The 16232-nt window shown below is 42.7% G+C and overlaps 1 protein-coding gene across 3 annotated transcripts in view; it reads right to left on the bottom strand.

The window, feature by feature from the left end:
• Positions 1-16232, bottom strand: part of LOC140731241 (neuronal calcium sensor 1) — a 77468-nt gene that overhangs the window by 43190 nt on the left and 18046 nt on the right. For all 3 annotated transcript variants that reach the window (XM_073052776.1, XM_073052777.1, XM_073052775.1), the window contains one exon: positions 14224-14248. In XM_073052776.1, the coding sequence (XP_072908877.1) occupies positions 14224-14248 (25 nt within the window). The remainder of the gene's footprint in view (positions 1-14223; positions 14249-16232) is intronic.

The following is a 16232-nucleotide window of genomic DNA, read 5'->3' as shown; positions in this document are numbered from 1 at the left end:
GGCATCACAAAAGATCTGCAAGTGTGAATTGGAACAGATTGTTTTTTGGCAAAGTTAAATGGGAGGCCTTCAAAACTGAGATTTTGAGAGTACAGAGTTTGTACATTCCTGTCAGAATAAAAGGCAAGGATAACAGACTTATGGAACCTTACTTTTCAAGAGATATCGAGGCTCTGGTTAAGAAAAAGCAAGTGCATAGCAGGTGTAGGCAAGCAGGAGTACAAGAAATGCAAGAGAACACTTAAGAAATCAGAAAGGCTAAAATTGCTCTAGCAGCCAAGGTGAAGGAGAATCCCAAGGACCTCTACAGATATATTAAGAGCAAAAGGATAGCAAGGGGCAAAAAAGGTCCTCTGGAAGATCATAGTGGTAATCTATGTTTAACCCTGAGGTTCGGCCAGCTCGCGTTTATCTAGGATAAGACAGCATCTGGCCCAGCCAAACTGAGAAATCTTGTTTGTGTGGATGCTGCATGATGTGTTGCCAGGTTACAAATCTGAACTGTAAAATATCAGACTGTACACCGTATGCAATTAGACAAGTGAATTTTATAAATCTTAATCTGACTATACAGTTAGTAAAGAAAATAAAAAGAAAACGGGCCCTTTTTTAATGAAAGTTTAAAGTACACATTGGAGCTCACGGAATCGTCCATTCGACTCCTCCAAGCGTCGCTGACTGTCGGACCCTCGTTCCAAGTCCACTCCATCCGGCAGTCTACCAACTCTTTCCATTCGTGTCTTCTCTCTTCATCTCTCACCAACATAAGACCACAAAATCCCTGCTCCCAGACCCACAAGAAAACATGCCTCTCATTGGCTAACATATATTCCAAAGCCGCCGTATTCTCTAGTCATAACCCAAACATTGCTGCTACAGAAAAACTATTACCTTAACAGTGAAACATTACAGAGAGGCCATTACATTAGCAGTGAGCCCTTACAGCATGTTACACTCTCCCCCCACCAAATTTAGTCATGTCCTCATGATGTCAAGATAATTCGCCAACCCTTCCTGCAAAACACAAAGTCCAATCCAGGTGCAAAAGGCAGTGACATAGCTCCCCAAAATGGTAGGGGTCACACTCTGTTCCCCCGGTGCTACGTAGGCCAGCCAATCAGGTGGTCTCCTAATTCTGAGACCTCCGTACCTCCTCACCTAACTCTTCAGGTTCAGACACTACTGAGGAGACATCCGGTCTACCTGGCGAGGCCTCCCCTAATCTATCACTCATCCCCACCTGCAAATTGGACCCCTCTGTCCCATGGCCAAGCCCCGCTTCATCCCTAGCAGGGACCACTGCAACCCAGGCTGCACCCCTCCCTCCCCCCCCACCCCCGGCTTCATCTGACTCAGTGGGAGAAGGGCTGGAAGTCTCTTCCTCAATCAATGGGGAGTTAGTAAAAGGCAGTACATACCACAGATCCAGGTCCTCATCTTCTGAATCAGTATCCTTCTCAGGGGTGGGGGCCAGCTTAACCTATCCTTCCGTGGGCCCTGCAACTGCCCCACATTTCCACAGAGTCCTCTTACTAGGTGTAGGCTCCAAGTCGGGCCCTGGGTCTACCTGCATCTCTTGTCCCAATGGAGAATCTTGACAGGCCCATTCCATCCTCTGGTTTCACCCGAAAAACTGGCAAGTTTGACATTTGACTCTCCACCACATAGGGCTTAGCTGCCCAGCAGTCCACCAACTTGTTTCCCAGGTAGTCCCAAATTCCTTATGAGGGCCCAGTCTCCCGACAGGAGTTGGGAGAACCTCACCTTTTGATCATACCCCCTCTTATTTCCTTGATTCTGCTTGCAGTCGCAACTCCAGCTAATTAATAAGCCCTTTACAGCTCTCTTCTTACGTCAGACACATGCTTCAGATAAGTCTTTGTTGGTAAGTCACCCTCGTCAGTCCCAAAACAAAGGTCAATGGACAACTTCGCCTCGTGCCCAAACATCAGATAATATGGTGAGTGCCCAGAAGCTTCATTTTGAGTACAATTGTAACCGTGAATCAGATGTCCAATACTTGGACTCCACCTGCTCTTGCTGATCTCCAGGGTTCTGAGCATGTCTAGCAAGGTCTGATTAAATCTCTCGGGCTGGGGATCACCCTGTGGGTGATAGGGTGTGTTCCTCGACTTTTCGACCACAAGCACGCCCAGTAACTCATGGATGAGCCTGCTCTCAAAATCCTGTCCCTGATCACTATGTATCCACCTGGGGACGCCATAATAACTGAAATACTTCTCCCATAACACCTTGGCCACCGTGGATGTCCTCTAGCCCTTGGTAGAAAAAGCCTGTGCATATCTGGTATAGTGGTCCATGATGACCAAGACATTCGCCAAGTTGCTGGCATCGGGTTCTATTGACAGGAAATCCATACACACCAGGTCCAAGGGGACCCGCACTCTGCAAATGGGACAAGGGAGTTGTCCGCATAGGCAGTGTCTTCCGTCGAATGCAGCAAATGCACGACACAGTATTCTTTGACCTCCGACTTCATCCGGGGCCAGTAAAACCAGTCTCTGAGCAATCCATAGGTCTTTTCCACCCCCAACCCAGAATCATCATGAAGTGACTTCAACACAATCCTTCAATATTTCTCCAGCAGAACCAGCCAGCAAAGCCGAGGTCGGTCCGGAGGTGACGTGACCCAGTATAAGATCTGGTTCTGCAACTCTGAGGCCATTCTCCCAGTAATGGAGGCATCTTCTCCGATGAGCCATGTCTCCCTTTTCGACTGCTGACCAAATGGTACATTTGAGCAGCTGCCACTTCCCCAGAACTGAATTCCGGCAGCTGATTTGTCTTCAGAGCAGTCAGGTTACAGTAAACTTGGGGGATGGCATCATCAGAAGCTCCCAATTGATCCACTGCTTGATCCTGCCCCTTCTTTCCCTCGCCCTCACGGTGATGACAAACTGATAAATGGCTTTCACCCCCAGGGCATGAACGCTCTCACACTCCTTGTCCCTGTCCAGTGCTTCATGCACCCGTCAGGACAAAGCATCAGCATCAACATTCCTGCTTCCCGGCCAGTACTTCAGGCTGAAATCATAGGCAGACAATGCCGCCAACCACCGATGGCCTGTGGCATCCAGTTTTGCCAAGGTCAGTATATAATAGGGTTGCTCACCTCAAACTTGGGCTCGTAGAGGTAGTCACTCAGCTTACCCACCATCGTCCATTTCAATGCCAGAAATTCCAACTCATGCACTGGATAGTTTTTCCTCGGAGAGCGATATAGACTCCAGCTGACAAACGCAACGGGTCTCAACCCAGTTCCCTGATCCTGATACAGGACACCCCCCCCCCCAAGCCCCCCAACTGGCATCTGTGTGCAGTACATGCAGTAATCGGGGGTCCGCAAAAGCCAGCACTGGTGCCTGAGTCAGCAGCCCCTTCAATGACTGAAAGGCCTCTTCACATTTTGCATTCGACCTTGGTCCAAAGGACTCTAGCAGGCTAAGATGCTCTCCATCCTCCTGTCCTTTCTTCCCCAAGGGAGGGTAACCATACAGAAGCTGATTCAATGGGTGATTCACTTTTGCGTAGCCCTTCATGAACCTCCAAAAGTAACCACAGAGTCCAAGGAATGAGCACAGAGCGCTCACAGTCTGGGGTCTTGGCCAAGTGGTCACTGCCTCTATCTTAGCCGGATCTGTAGCTACTCTATCCCATGAGACTATGTGCCCAACATAGCTAACAGACGTTTTGCAGAACTGGCACTTGTTCAAGGAAAGTTTTACCCCTTCAGCTTTCAGGCAACCAAGCACCTTCAGTAGCCTTGCTACATGTTCCTCCAAGGTGGATCCAAACACTATGAGGTCATCCAATACCTCAAGCAAGTTCATATCCCTGTTTTTTCCATGACCCACTGGAAGGTCACAGGGGCTTCCAATATGCCCTGGGGCATCCTTCCTCTACCTCTGCAGAGGCCAGCCTCTGCAATCACTCTCTAAACAGGATGTCCTCGGTCACCTGGATAGTGGGACGAGTGCTCTTGGAACAACCCACATCAAACTCATCAGTGGAAAAGACTACAACATTTTCTCTACCAACCTCCTCTTCCAACCTGCAGGAACCGGGGAGTCCCCAAAGTCAAATGAATCAGCAGTCAACTTTCCCCCTTTTTCCCAATAGTTTCTCCCCAGCTTGTCTCAGAGGAACATTAGACATTACCGTCACTGGGAACAGATGCGCAAGGCTGTACAACTGAGGGCTTCTGCAGTTCGGGCCTCACCAGTAGCCTAGCAGGAAATCCCAACCCCTCCTCGTGGTCTTCGGGAGCACCTACAAGAGGGCCTAGCCCTCAGGCACTCCAGGAAGTTAGGGGTCCCCATCACTCTTGCTACTTCCCTGGGCCGTACCACAATTGGCTTTGCCTAGGTGAACCACACAGTCCCTCATCTCAAGTCGGTATCCAGCCCAATGCAGCCACATACTTCCTCAAAAGCAGCTTGAAACCCCGGGTACACAGACAATGTTCCCAGAAAGCTCTCACCAGCCTTCTCCTTGAGGGTCCCCATGAGCCTCCTCACATGAGGGGTGTTGGTCCCCACCAGAATTCAAACACCGCCCTTCTCAATGGGGTCCAGACAAACCAGCACTAATGTATCTAGGACCTCAGACACTCCCACATTGGCTTCTGGAAACTCCAGCTTCACTGACAAATAACCGTCGTATGGATAATCACTGGCACTAACCCCCCCCAGATCTCCAGTGCCCTGAACGGTGTCAATGATAAATGTTTCAGTTACCAGTTGTAAAACGAACAGTACAACAATGTGACCTGCGACCCAGTGTTGAGTATGGCTTTACTATAAATACCCTCTACTTGTAGCGATACACTGGAGCATGGTCCCACCAAGCCTCAGGAATAGGGCATTTCGCTTTTGGAAGCTCATCGGTATACTGCTGGGAACGTGTTCCCCCAGAGACACCAGGCCGTTCCCTCACCGGGTCTCCTCTATGTTTTCCCAACAACTCCAACTCTCTCTGCTTAGGTATCTGGGGGCTCACTCTCCTTCTCACATGACAACAGCTGCTAGCAGCCCTCTGCATTGTTTGTCCCTTAATGGGATGCACCCTCCATCAGCTCCATCAAATGGGGTGGTTCACACCCACTGATAACAGCCAAGACATCTCAGTTCTCAACTCTGCCACAATCTTTTCTACCGCTCCCAGGGGCAGGCTATCCGTGGTCATTTCACCACAAGGAGCTACTACCAAGAACTGTACCCTGCTGACGGAGCCCTCCCACGACTCTGACTCATCCTCCTCCTCCCGTACCTCTCTGATCAGCTCAACAAAATGGGGAGGGGGGGCCCGCATCTTACCAGACTGTTGGAGATCCCAAGCAATCAGGGCCCCCTTGGCTGTCTGGTCCATTCTTAACTGATCCACCTGAATGACCCCTGTGTGCTGCAAGTAATTTAGCTGCCTCTCTAGCCAAAAAATGTAAGTAGAAAGCTTCTCCCCCTTCTCTTGAAGTATGTTCTGAAACACCATGAGCTCCAGCGGGCTCCCCGTCGTACCAAAGGAGCTCTCCAATGCGCCCAGATAATCGGCAATGCTAGGTAAGGGTTGGCGTGTCTTCACAGCTCTCACCACATCAGCAACCTGCCCACTCAAACTTTCAACCAATCTCTGTTGCTTTACATCATGAGGGCACTGCCACTCATCTAACAACTGAGAGGTCTGCTCCACTCAATTCTCATACTCCTCTTCCCCTTTAGGGGCGGCCGTTATTCCAGAGAATAGGTGAAGCCTACCATACCAGGAACTTTGAACCTGGGCATTTTTCCATTTATTCGCCAGATTGTTATTTATCTATATTAACAATCTAGATGACAATGTGGTAAATTGGATCAGTAAATTTGCTGATGACATCAAGATTTAATGTGTAGTGGACAGCGACAAAGACCAAAGCTTGCAGTGGGATCTGGACTAAGAGTAAAATGGGCTGAAAAATGGCCTATAGATTTTAATGCAGACAAATGAGGTACTTTGGGAGGACAAACGAGGGTAGGTCTTACACAGTGAGCAGCAGGGAACTGAGGAACGCAGTACAGCAGAGAGATCTGGGAATACAGATCCATAATTCCTTACAAATGGCATCACAGGTAGATAGGATCATAAAGAAAGATTTTGGCATGTTAGCCTTCATAAATCAATGTATTGAGTACAGGAATTGGGATGTTATGTTGAAATTATATGTTGTTGAGGCCTAATTTGGAGTATGTGTGCAGTTTTGGTCACCTACCTACAGGTAAGACATAGGAAAGATTGAAAGAGTGTAATTTACAAGAGAAAGAAAATTTACAAGGATGCTGCTGGGACTTGAGGACCTGAATCATAGGGAAAGGTTGATTAGGTTAGTACTTTAGGGATCAAGGGGACATTTGATAGTGGTATACAAAATTATGAGTGGTATAGAAAGGGAAAATGCAAGCAGACTTTTTCTACTGAGGTTGGGTGGGCCTACAACTAGAGGTCATGGATTAAGGGTGAAAGGTGAAACTTTTAAAGGGAAAATAAGGAGGAACATCTTTACTCAGAGAGTGGTTGGAATGTAGAACAAGCTGCCAATGGTAGATGCAGGGTCAATTTCAACATTCAAGAAAAATTTGAATAGGTACACGGATGAGAGAAGTATGGAAGACTATGGTCCCCGGTGCAGGTTGATGGGACTAGGCAGATTAATGGCTCTGCCCAGAGTAGATGGACCAACAACACGGAATGGTATAAGAACTCTGTGCTGGTTTCCAGACATTGCTCATCGTTAGTGGAGATTGTGGCAGTTCGACGCAGACCATTTTATTTGCCGCGGGAATTCACCTCTGTCCTTATATTCAGTGTGTACATTCCCCCCAGCGCTAATGCTAAGGAGGTGCTCTGTGAACTGTACGGGGCTATTAGCGAACTGCAGAACGCAGACCCTGATGGTCTGTTTATTGTCGCCGGTGATTTTAACCATGCGAGCCTTAAGTCAGTGCTCCCCAAATCCCATCAGAACGTGCACTTTGCAATGAGAGGGGAGAATGCGTTGGACCTGGTTTACACAAACATCCCCAACACTAACTGGGCAGAGCCCCGTCCCCCACCTCGGATACTCAGACCACATCCCTGTTATGCTAATCCCAGCATACAGACTGCTCATCAGGCGCTCCAGACCAGTTCAGAAGCCGGTGAAAACCTGGCCTCTTCAAGACTGCTTTGAGCACACTGACTGGCACATGTTCAGGGAGGCTGCAACCGATGGCGACTCTACCAACTTAGAGGAGTACACAGCATCAGTGACCAGCTACATCAGCAAGTGCATTAATGATGTTACTCTGTCCAAGACCGTCACTATACGTGCCAACCAGAAGCCATGGATGACCGCAGAGGTGCATGCGCTGCTGAGGTCCCACGACTCTGCCTTCAGAGCAGGCGACAAGGCAGCCCTAACAACAGCAAGGGCCAAACTGTCCCGAGCCATCAGAGGGGCAAAGCGTGCACACGCCCAGCTAATCCACAGTCACTTCCAGGACAGCGGCGACACGTGGCGCATGTGGAAGGGCATCCAGGACATCACCAATTACAGGACAACATCACCTGACTGTGCAGGTGATGCCTCCCTCCCAGATGCGCTGAATAACTTCTATGCCCGGTTTAAGGCGGAAAATGACGTGGCGGCAAGGAAGTCCACCCCTCCTACAAATGACCAGGTGCTGTGTCTCACCATGGCCGATGTGAGAAGAACCCTGTGCAGGGTCAACCCACGGAAGGCTGCTGGACCAGACAACATCCCTGGTAGAGTGCTCAGAGAATGTGCAGACCAGCTAGCAGATGTTCTCACTGACATCTTCAACATCTCCCTGAGCAGCGCCACCATTCCAACGTGCTTCAAGGCCGCCATCATCGTCCCCATGCTGAAGAAGTTTCTACTTTTTGCGAAGGCTGAGGAAAGTCCATCTTCCACCCACCATCCTCATCACATTCTACAGGGGTTGTATTGAGAACATCCTGAGCAACTGCATCACTGCCTGGTTCGGAAATTGTACCATCTCGGATCACAAGACCCTGCAGCCGATAGTGAGGTCAGCTGAGAAGATCATCGGGATCTCTCTTCCAGCCATCACAGACATTTACACTACACGCTGCATTCACAAAGGAAACAGCATTATGAAGGACCCCATGCACCCCTCATACAATCTCTTCTCCCTCCTGCCGTCTGGGAAAAGGCTCCGAAGCATTCGGGCTCTCACGACCAGATTATGTAACAGTTTCTTCCCCCAAGTTATCAGACTCCTCAACACCCGAAGCCTGGACTGACACCTTGCCCTACTGTCCTGTTTATTATTTATTGTAAATGCCTGCACCTTTTTTGTGCACTTTATGCAGTCCAGTGTAGGTTTGTAAACTAGTGTAGCTTTCTCTGTGTTTTTTTTTATTACGTAGTTCAGTCTACTTTTTTGTACTGTGTCATGTAACATCATGGTCCTGAAAAATGTTGTCTCATTTTTACTATGCACTGTACCAGCAGTTATGGTCGAAATGACAATAAAAGTGACTTGACAATAAAAGGGCATGTTTCTGTGCTGTGTTCTGATTATCAACAGCCTCAGATTCAGCTCCTAATAACTTACACAAAAATGACAATAAACTACTCAAAAATTATAGTAATAATCACCATGACAACGTGAGTTAAAGTGGAATCCAGTTAGAACAGTGTAAAAATAATTGAGTAAATTATTCACTGCTGTGAGTGTCAACTGTCAATGAACCACACATTACAAAGAAAACTCTCAACAATAGAGGAAAATTCATTTATAGGAACTACAAACCCATTAAAGTGGCAACTGCATCAAGATAATATGATGTGCTTCTAATTGAATAAAAACTTCTGTGCAAAGGAGGAATCTATCTTGTTCAAGTAGTTGTTAAAATCTGAAGTACTTCATGTTATTATTTGTCACCATTGTTTAGAAGCTTTTAAATAAAACTACAAAAAAATCTGAAGATTTTTTTGAAATTGGCATCTTTCAATTGCAATTGTCCGCTTCTGGCTATTTGGTTATTACTGTTGTTCCAGCTTAACCTCTGCCCTCCCCATCAGGAGTCAGCCTCCTGATGAAGGGTTTCGGCTCGAAACGTTGTCACTACCTCCTCCCACAGATGCTGTCTGGCCTGCTGAGTTTTGCCAGCATTTTGTATTTTTTATTTATTTCCAGCATCTGCAGATTCACTTGTGTTGCCTTTTCGTTCTACCAGTGTTCACTTGGATTTCATCCCTCCCCATTCCCCCATGCTTCACCCCAAAGATAAGTGGGCTGTTATTTTCTTTAAACTGTGTAGGCGATTGAAAGAATCTGGGAAAAGTTGATGGGAATATATGGAGAATAAAATGGGTTAAATTATGATTAGTGTAAATAATGCCTGCTAGTTGGTGTGGAGTTGGTTGTCCAAAGGGCCCATTTCCATGTTCTACCACTTTAGATGAATTCCTGATTATAATTAGTTTGCTCATTCAAGAGCTCATCCTTAAACATCTTTTCTTTCCCCATTGTGAAGAGAAAACTAATACAGTATCATAAAGTAAATGGAACATGAAAAACTGTTGATAACAGAATTGAAGTCTTTGTAAAAAAAATATACTCTATTGTAGCTAACTCAATCAAATATGCATTGATATTTAAAACATGTTGCAAAATACAAGCTTCAATATTAGTTTATTGTTTCATGTATTTAAAATACAAGTACATATATGCAGAAATCACAGCTACAGATTATTTTCTGTGGTAAACAGCAAAGCAGTGTTGGGACCAGAAGCAATGACTATTAATTTGCCTCTACAGATACTGCTTGATCTGTTTTGTTGCTTCAGCAGTCTGTTTTGGCAACAAATTCCAGCATCTGCATCATCTGTGTCTAGATTCAGGCTTTTGCATGGAGGTAGGTTTTGAGTGAAGAAATCTGGCCTAGTACCTCAGAAACCTTGCTATTTTCTTTCTATATCACACTATCTTTTGCAGTTCTCCACCACTTTACCCTATCATTCACAGTTATCATGGCTTGTCTAGCCGGAATTTTTAATTTTTTTTTAAAACTTAGCTTAGCTTTATTTTATTTATTCAGATAGCGTTGTAGAAAAATGTACATTCTGGGACAAGAATTCACATCACGGCTGAAAATATAGTCTAATTATTGTAATAACAGAAGACAGTGGCCACATGTATTCACTGTGTATGTAAGTTCATTTCTATTCAAAAATGTGATGTAGATAAAACCCCAGTGACTCTATTCAGGAGAACATAAGTTTTTTAAAAAAGAGAATTATAAACTTACTTAAAACATCAGTTCAGGTGAAGAGAATGGATATTTGCCATCAGTGGGAATATCCACTCAAATTCACAATATTGCACAGTATTGGTTTAGTGTAGTACAATTTAAAGTAATGATCTCAGCAGCAGGACCCAGACTAAATAATTTCAGTGACATGATGTTGTGTTTATCCTTCAGCCATGGGAGATACAATAAAGACAAAAGAAAATCAACAAATAAAGCAAGTCTTTAGAAGGGCAGAGGATGGCTGGAAAAAGCTATATTATAAACCTGTTTTTTTTGTAGTTTGTGTGGTTATGAAGTAAACTTACAAAAAATCATGCAGCAATTATGACTATTTACCCATAAAGAGCACCTACCACGAGGATATCATTAAAGCGTGACTCATTTACATGGGGAATTTGCTGCCTCTTTTAGTTGCAGTTATAAAGGCAAAAGGTCATTGATCTAAAACATTTTCTCCGCAAATGCTACGTGATCTACTCAGCTTCTGCAGGATTTCTTGGCATACTTGATTTCCAGCCTTTGGAGTAATTTGTTTTCTATTTACACCACTTTGTCTCCGACTGCTATGGCTCTTGCTGATTTTTGATTGCTGCTTCCTTTCCTCTTTACTCGATTCAACATGTCGATCCCAACAATAAAAATTGTTATTCAGCTTCACATATCTATGAATTTGTTCTTACCAGCACCTTTTCAAAAAGGAATGTGTTCTGTATTTTTGTCAGTTGATGTGGTGCAAGTGATACTGTAATAATTAACCCTTGAAGATGCACATAGTGATAAATACAAAGATTCTGCAGATGCTAAAAATCCAGAGCAACACACAAAATGCTGGAGAATCTCAGCATGTCAGGTAGCATCTACGGAAATGAATAAACATTTAATGCTTTCAGGTTAAATCACTCTTCAGAAAGGAAGTGGGAAGAAACCAGAACTAGAAGGTTGGAGGGTGGTGGGAGAGGGAAAGAGTACAAGCTAGAAGGTGGTAGGTGCAGCCAGCTGGGTGTGAGAGAAAGAAAGTAGGTAGTGATAGGTGGAAAAGGTAAAGGGCTGAGAGGAATCTGATAGGAGAACAGAGTGGATCATGGGAGAAAGGAGGGGCACCCAGGCAGGTGAGGGCAACTGAGGAGAAGAGGAGAGGTGAGGTGAGTGAGCTTGGAACTAGAGTGGGGAATGGAGGAAGAAGGAAGGGGAAAGGGTAAAAACTACCTGAAGTTAAGAGAAATTGATGTTCATGCCATCAGGTTGGAGGCTCCCAGACAGAATATGAGCTGTTGCTCTTCCACCCTGAGAGTTGCCTCGTCACAATAATAGTGGGAATCATGGACCAACATCTCAGAATGGCAAAAAGAACTAAAATTGTTGGCCACCGGGAAATCCTGGTTTTTGCAGATGGAGTAACGTGGCCAAAGTGCTCTCCCAATCTACATCAGGTCTCACCAATGTAAAGAAGGCCACATTGGGACCACTGGACACAGAAGATGACCCCAACACACTTGCAATTGAAATGTGCCTCACCTGGAAGGACTGACTGGGGCTCTGGATGCAATTTTCAATCTCAAAAGAACTCCTTCCAGTGAAACAACACAATTCAAGACAATCACATTTATTTAGAAATGTTCCCAAGACAAAGGGATGATGTTTTTATGGCATTATGAGCACCAAGCAGAATCCACTGATTAACAAGCAGTAACAGTGGCTAATATTCTTTCAGAAAATCATTAAAATGAATTTTCTCCAAAACTACACTGAATTAATAGCACAAGCAACATGTTCAAATGAGAATATTTCCAACTCTGCATGGCTAAAATCATTTGCTTGATTAAACCAATTAATCCACTGTACAGACATCTTATGAAATGCTGGGAATAAGTAGCAAGATATAACATGATGTTGAAAGAACCAAATGCTATTCTGGTTGGAAGTCCCAAACAACCCACATCTAGTCCATAAATATGTCTCCAAAATATCACACATGCACACAATGCTGGATGAACTCTGCAGGCTAGGCAGCATCTATGGAAAAGGGTAAACAGTCACTATTTCAGGCCGAGACCCTTCATGAGGACTGATCATCTATGGAAAAGAGTAAACAGTTGACATTTCGGGATGAAACTCTTCATCAGGACTCCACTGGGTCCAAAATATTACGCTGTACTCCAAAATCAATGAGGTATACTAAAAAGTGCTTACCAAGGATTAACATTTCTGACAAAATAGGCATGAACTCAATGGACAACACACACAAAATGCTGGTGGAACGCAGCGGGCCAGGCAGCATCCATAGGAAGAAGCACTGTCAACGTTTCGGGCCGAGACCCTTCGTCATGAACTCAATGGAGACAGTTCTCTCGAGTTTTTCCTTACTGAAGGCATTGGATATTAGCCAAACAATGACAGGATCCTCTCCAAACTCTAAAGTCAGTATAAGCAGTTTTGCTACTTCGCTGAATAATAAGATAGATAAATTATATGAAATTAAATGTGAATTGGAGGTAGACTTAATTAAGCTTAATTGATCTTGCAATAATCTTGTAAACTGTCAACCCAAGTATGATCGTTCATATTCACTCTTGAATTTATGCACTTTTATGCATCACGATCACAAGGTTCTTTCTTCAACACTGACTGGACAATAACATGATGAAATATTTATATCAGACTGTAGCTTGACTAAAATAATTTACAAATCCAACTGAATGCCATAAATGAAAATACAGCAATGGCAAAAGCACTATTGGTGGCTGGGCAAACATAATCAAAGAAATAGCTTTTCTAAGAGGAAACCAAAACATATTTTTTAAGAATTATAAAAGTCACCTTGAGTTTGAGAATGATCATAAAGTCAGAAATATCACAAAATTAATGACTTGAGGATAAAGCTTGTATGTTATCTCAAAATTAATCTTATCCCCACTCACTTGATTTACAGATAGTTTTTTTTCAACTGTCATACACACCACTCTCTCAATTAAGGTTAAATTTATTTGTGTCCTCTTTTTTCTCTCTATCCAATTTCTCCTTTAGGTCTGCAGATTGGCTAAACTTTCAAGCTGCTTACATACCATAGCATTAACCGGACAATAACATTTCCATCAGATTGCAGCTGGACGAACGTAATTTATAAATCCAAGTAAATACCATCTCCAATCATTTGTAAAATGAAAACAACAATGTTAAAAGTACTATTGGTGGTTTGGCCATCAAAGACAACTTGTCATAGCTTTACTAAGGAGAAAAAACAAAATCTTTTAAAAAATTATCAAAACAGTCACCTTGAGCTTGTGAATGATCACGAAGCCAGGAATATCACGACATCAAATGTGTAAAAATAGGAGTTAAAAGACTGTTTAAAAAAACATTAATGACCTTGCACTTATTCATAATCTATTCGTTGCTCATCAAGGATGAAAATGGAGGATTTGTGAGCATATTCTTTGCTTGGCACTTCACCAACTTCTAAAAAGTAAACATAATTTGAAAAAAATATACATAAACACCAAATGCAGAATAGGGTTCTCTGCTAACTTTTCCATCATTGAACAAACGCATCAATTTGACACAAGCTGGACAACAAAGAGGCATAGAATGGAGCTACACACATTGGGAATTAGATCAGAACTATATTATATCACTTGCATAACAAGCTAAAGGAAAATGGTTTCTAACCACGTCAAAAGATTCTAACTTTGATCCTGTTTGACCAAATAATTCCAGCAAGTGACAGATTTTTTTCTGATCCCTGATGCAATAAAGTCATTCCAAGTTTTCCTACCATATTTTTGAGACCATTTTACTAAGCATAATTAAATTCCAAAATCAATGATTTTTCACAACTTACATTAAGTTTCATTTACCATTGGATTACTTATTAATTAAGAATACTATACTCACCACTGCTGGACTTCTTTCTCGGTAACTGCAAAAGAAAGGCAAGTTACCAGATTTATCAAATAATAATGAATTTATTCATACACATACACAACACGCATCTCCAGGCATAATATCATAGCAAAGGGAATATTTCATGTTCTTAAAATATATTTTCTTAGCTTGAGTTACAAATTGAAACCTCTCAGATTAACAAATTTCTCAATTCTTTCTTGCCAAATCCTTATCCTGATCCAGGTTTTCCAAGCAAAGGAACCAGACTTCCAAAGCTGACTGTGAAAAGAATATGCCAACAACAGTCTGTGCCTAGCAGCAACAAATCATTAGGTTTTGTGAATCAAACAGTGTTGTAATGCCCCTTAAATAGCAGCAGCTAAATCTTCTGTAGTCCATTAAAATTTTTAAATTCAAGCCAATTAAAACAAAAGGCAAAATCGATCAGGAAATATACACTTTACATGAGAAACAAGTGCAACTGAATTACACAAGGCCTATCATTTAACCCTTACTCTCTGCTCCTCTAATTTTCCTCCACTAGAAATCGGTTTTGCAGTGTCCAAGTATTAGTAATATACTCCATGGGAAAAATGATACAGAATAATAATGACTGAAGTTTTATTATTAATACATGTGCTTCATGTCTGTGAACTTCATGGCAATTTGCCTTGCTAATATGATGGACTGAGACCAAGGATTGGGCCAACTCAGGGGATTCGGATCCAAGAACCCAATTTGGTTCGGAATGTTGTTGCTCACTTCTATCATTTGCATGATTTGTGTTTTTTTCTCTTTCTCTGTGCATTGTGTCTTTGTCTTTATATTTTTTAATTGTTTTCTTTTTGGGTTTCTTGATTTGTGGTCCCCCGTAAGCAGACAAATCTCAAGGTTATACAATTTATACATTCTTTGATAATGAATCATTAAATTTCAAAAAGTATACTTTTAACTTATCCTACATGTAATCATTTAAAATATTTACTACAGCACCTTTTCATCCTTTTGTGCTGTTTTCCTGTGCATGCTGCATTGGATGGCAAATATATTTTCCTTTACGTCGGAAGAATGAAGGTACCACAAAATATATTACAGCTAAATCCAGTATTATCCTTATTGTGCTCAATCACGTAATACTAGCGAGTGAAGCTACTCCTAACACTCCAGTGCAGCTTGTGCCACATTCTTGGCTCAGTATTTATCAAAGCCGTGGTTTTAACCTCATCATGCAACTTCAAAAAACGAAGTTAATAGGAATTGCTATAATTTGAAAGAGCCGTTAAAATAATTGGAAAATAGTCATAAATGTTTTTATACTGAAACATGCAAAGAAACGTTTTCCCCCCAGGAAGAATCAGTTAAGTGCTAGAAGTGTTATGAAAGACAAATGCATGAAGCAATTTAATTGAGAAATATAAACTATCTTGTCTTAATACTTCACTCAGATATTTTCAATTCAATTTATTGACCTGAAATGTTAACTCTACTTTTCATTTCACAGATGCTGTCTGACTTATTGTTTCACCATCTTCTCTTCCTCAGTTTAAAAAAAAATGCAATCCTTTAGGCTTTCTTGAACTTACTGCAATATCCTGCTGTTTTCAGACCCATGGTCATTTACAAAGATCCCTTTTTAATAAAGTATCCCACCATTTGAGTTCCCTTGCGAGGTTTCCCCCTACAAATGCATTAAATTTCACAGTAATGAAGTGGAAGTTTACTTGCCATTTTGCTTAACCAATTGCATTTTGGAAACCTACTGTTTGTTTCCTTACATTCAATGACAGACCCAATTTTTGTAACATTCACACGCTTTTAAAACATGATCTCTACATTCAAGCCATAATCATTAATACAGACAAAATTAGGCAAGATGTCCTGTTCTGAGCCTGCAGAACCACTTTGGAAACTATTCCAGTTACAATAACAATTTCCCTTTGCTTTCTTATTACACATCCAAGTTGCCTTTTTCCCTTGAACCATCATTAGAGAGTGATGAAAGATCATGTTGCTTACTA

The sequence above is a fragment of the Hemitrygon akajei genome, chromosome 7 (genome assembly GCF_048418815.1).
Source record: "Hemitrygon akajei chromosome 7, sHemAka1.3, whole genome shotgun sequence".
NCBI classification, from domain to species: Eukaryota; Metazoa; Chordata; class Chondrichthyes; order Myliobatiformes; family Dasyatidae; genus Hemitrygon; species Hemitrygon akajei.
This window is presented reverse-complemented; position numbering and strand designations above follow the sequence as displayed.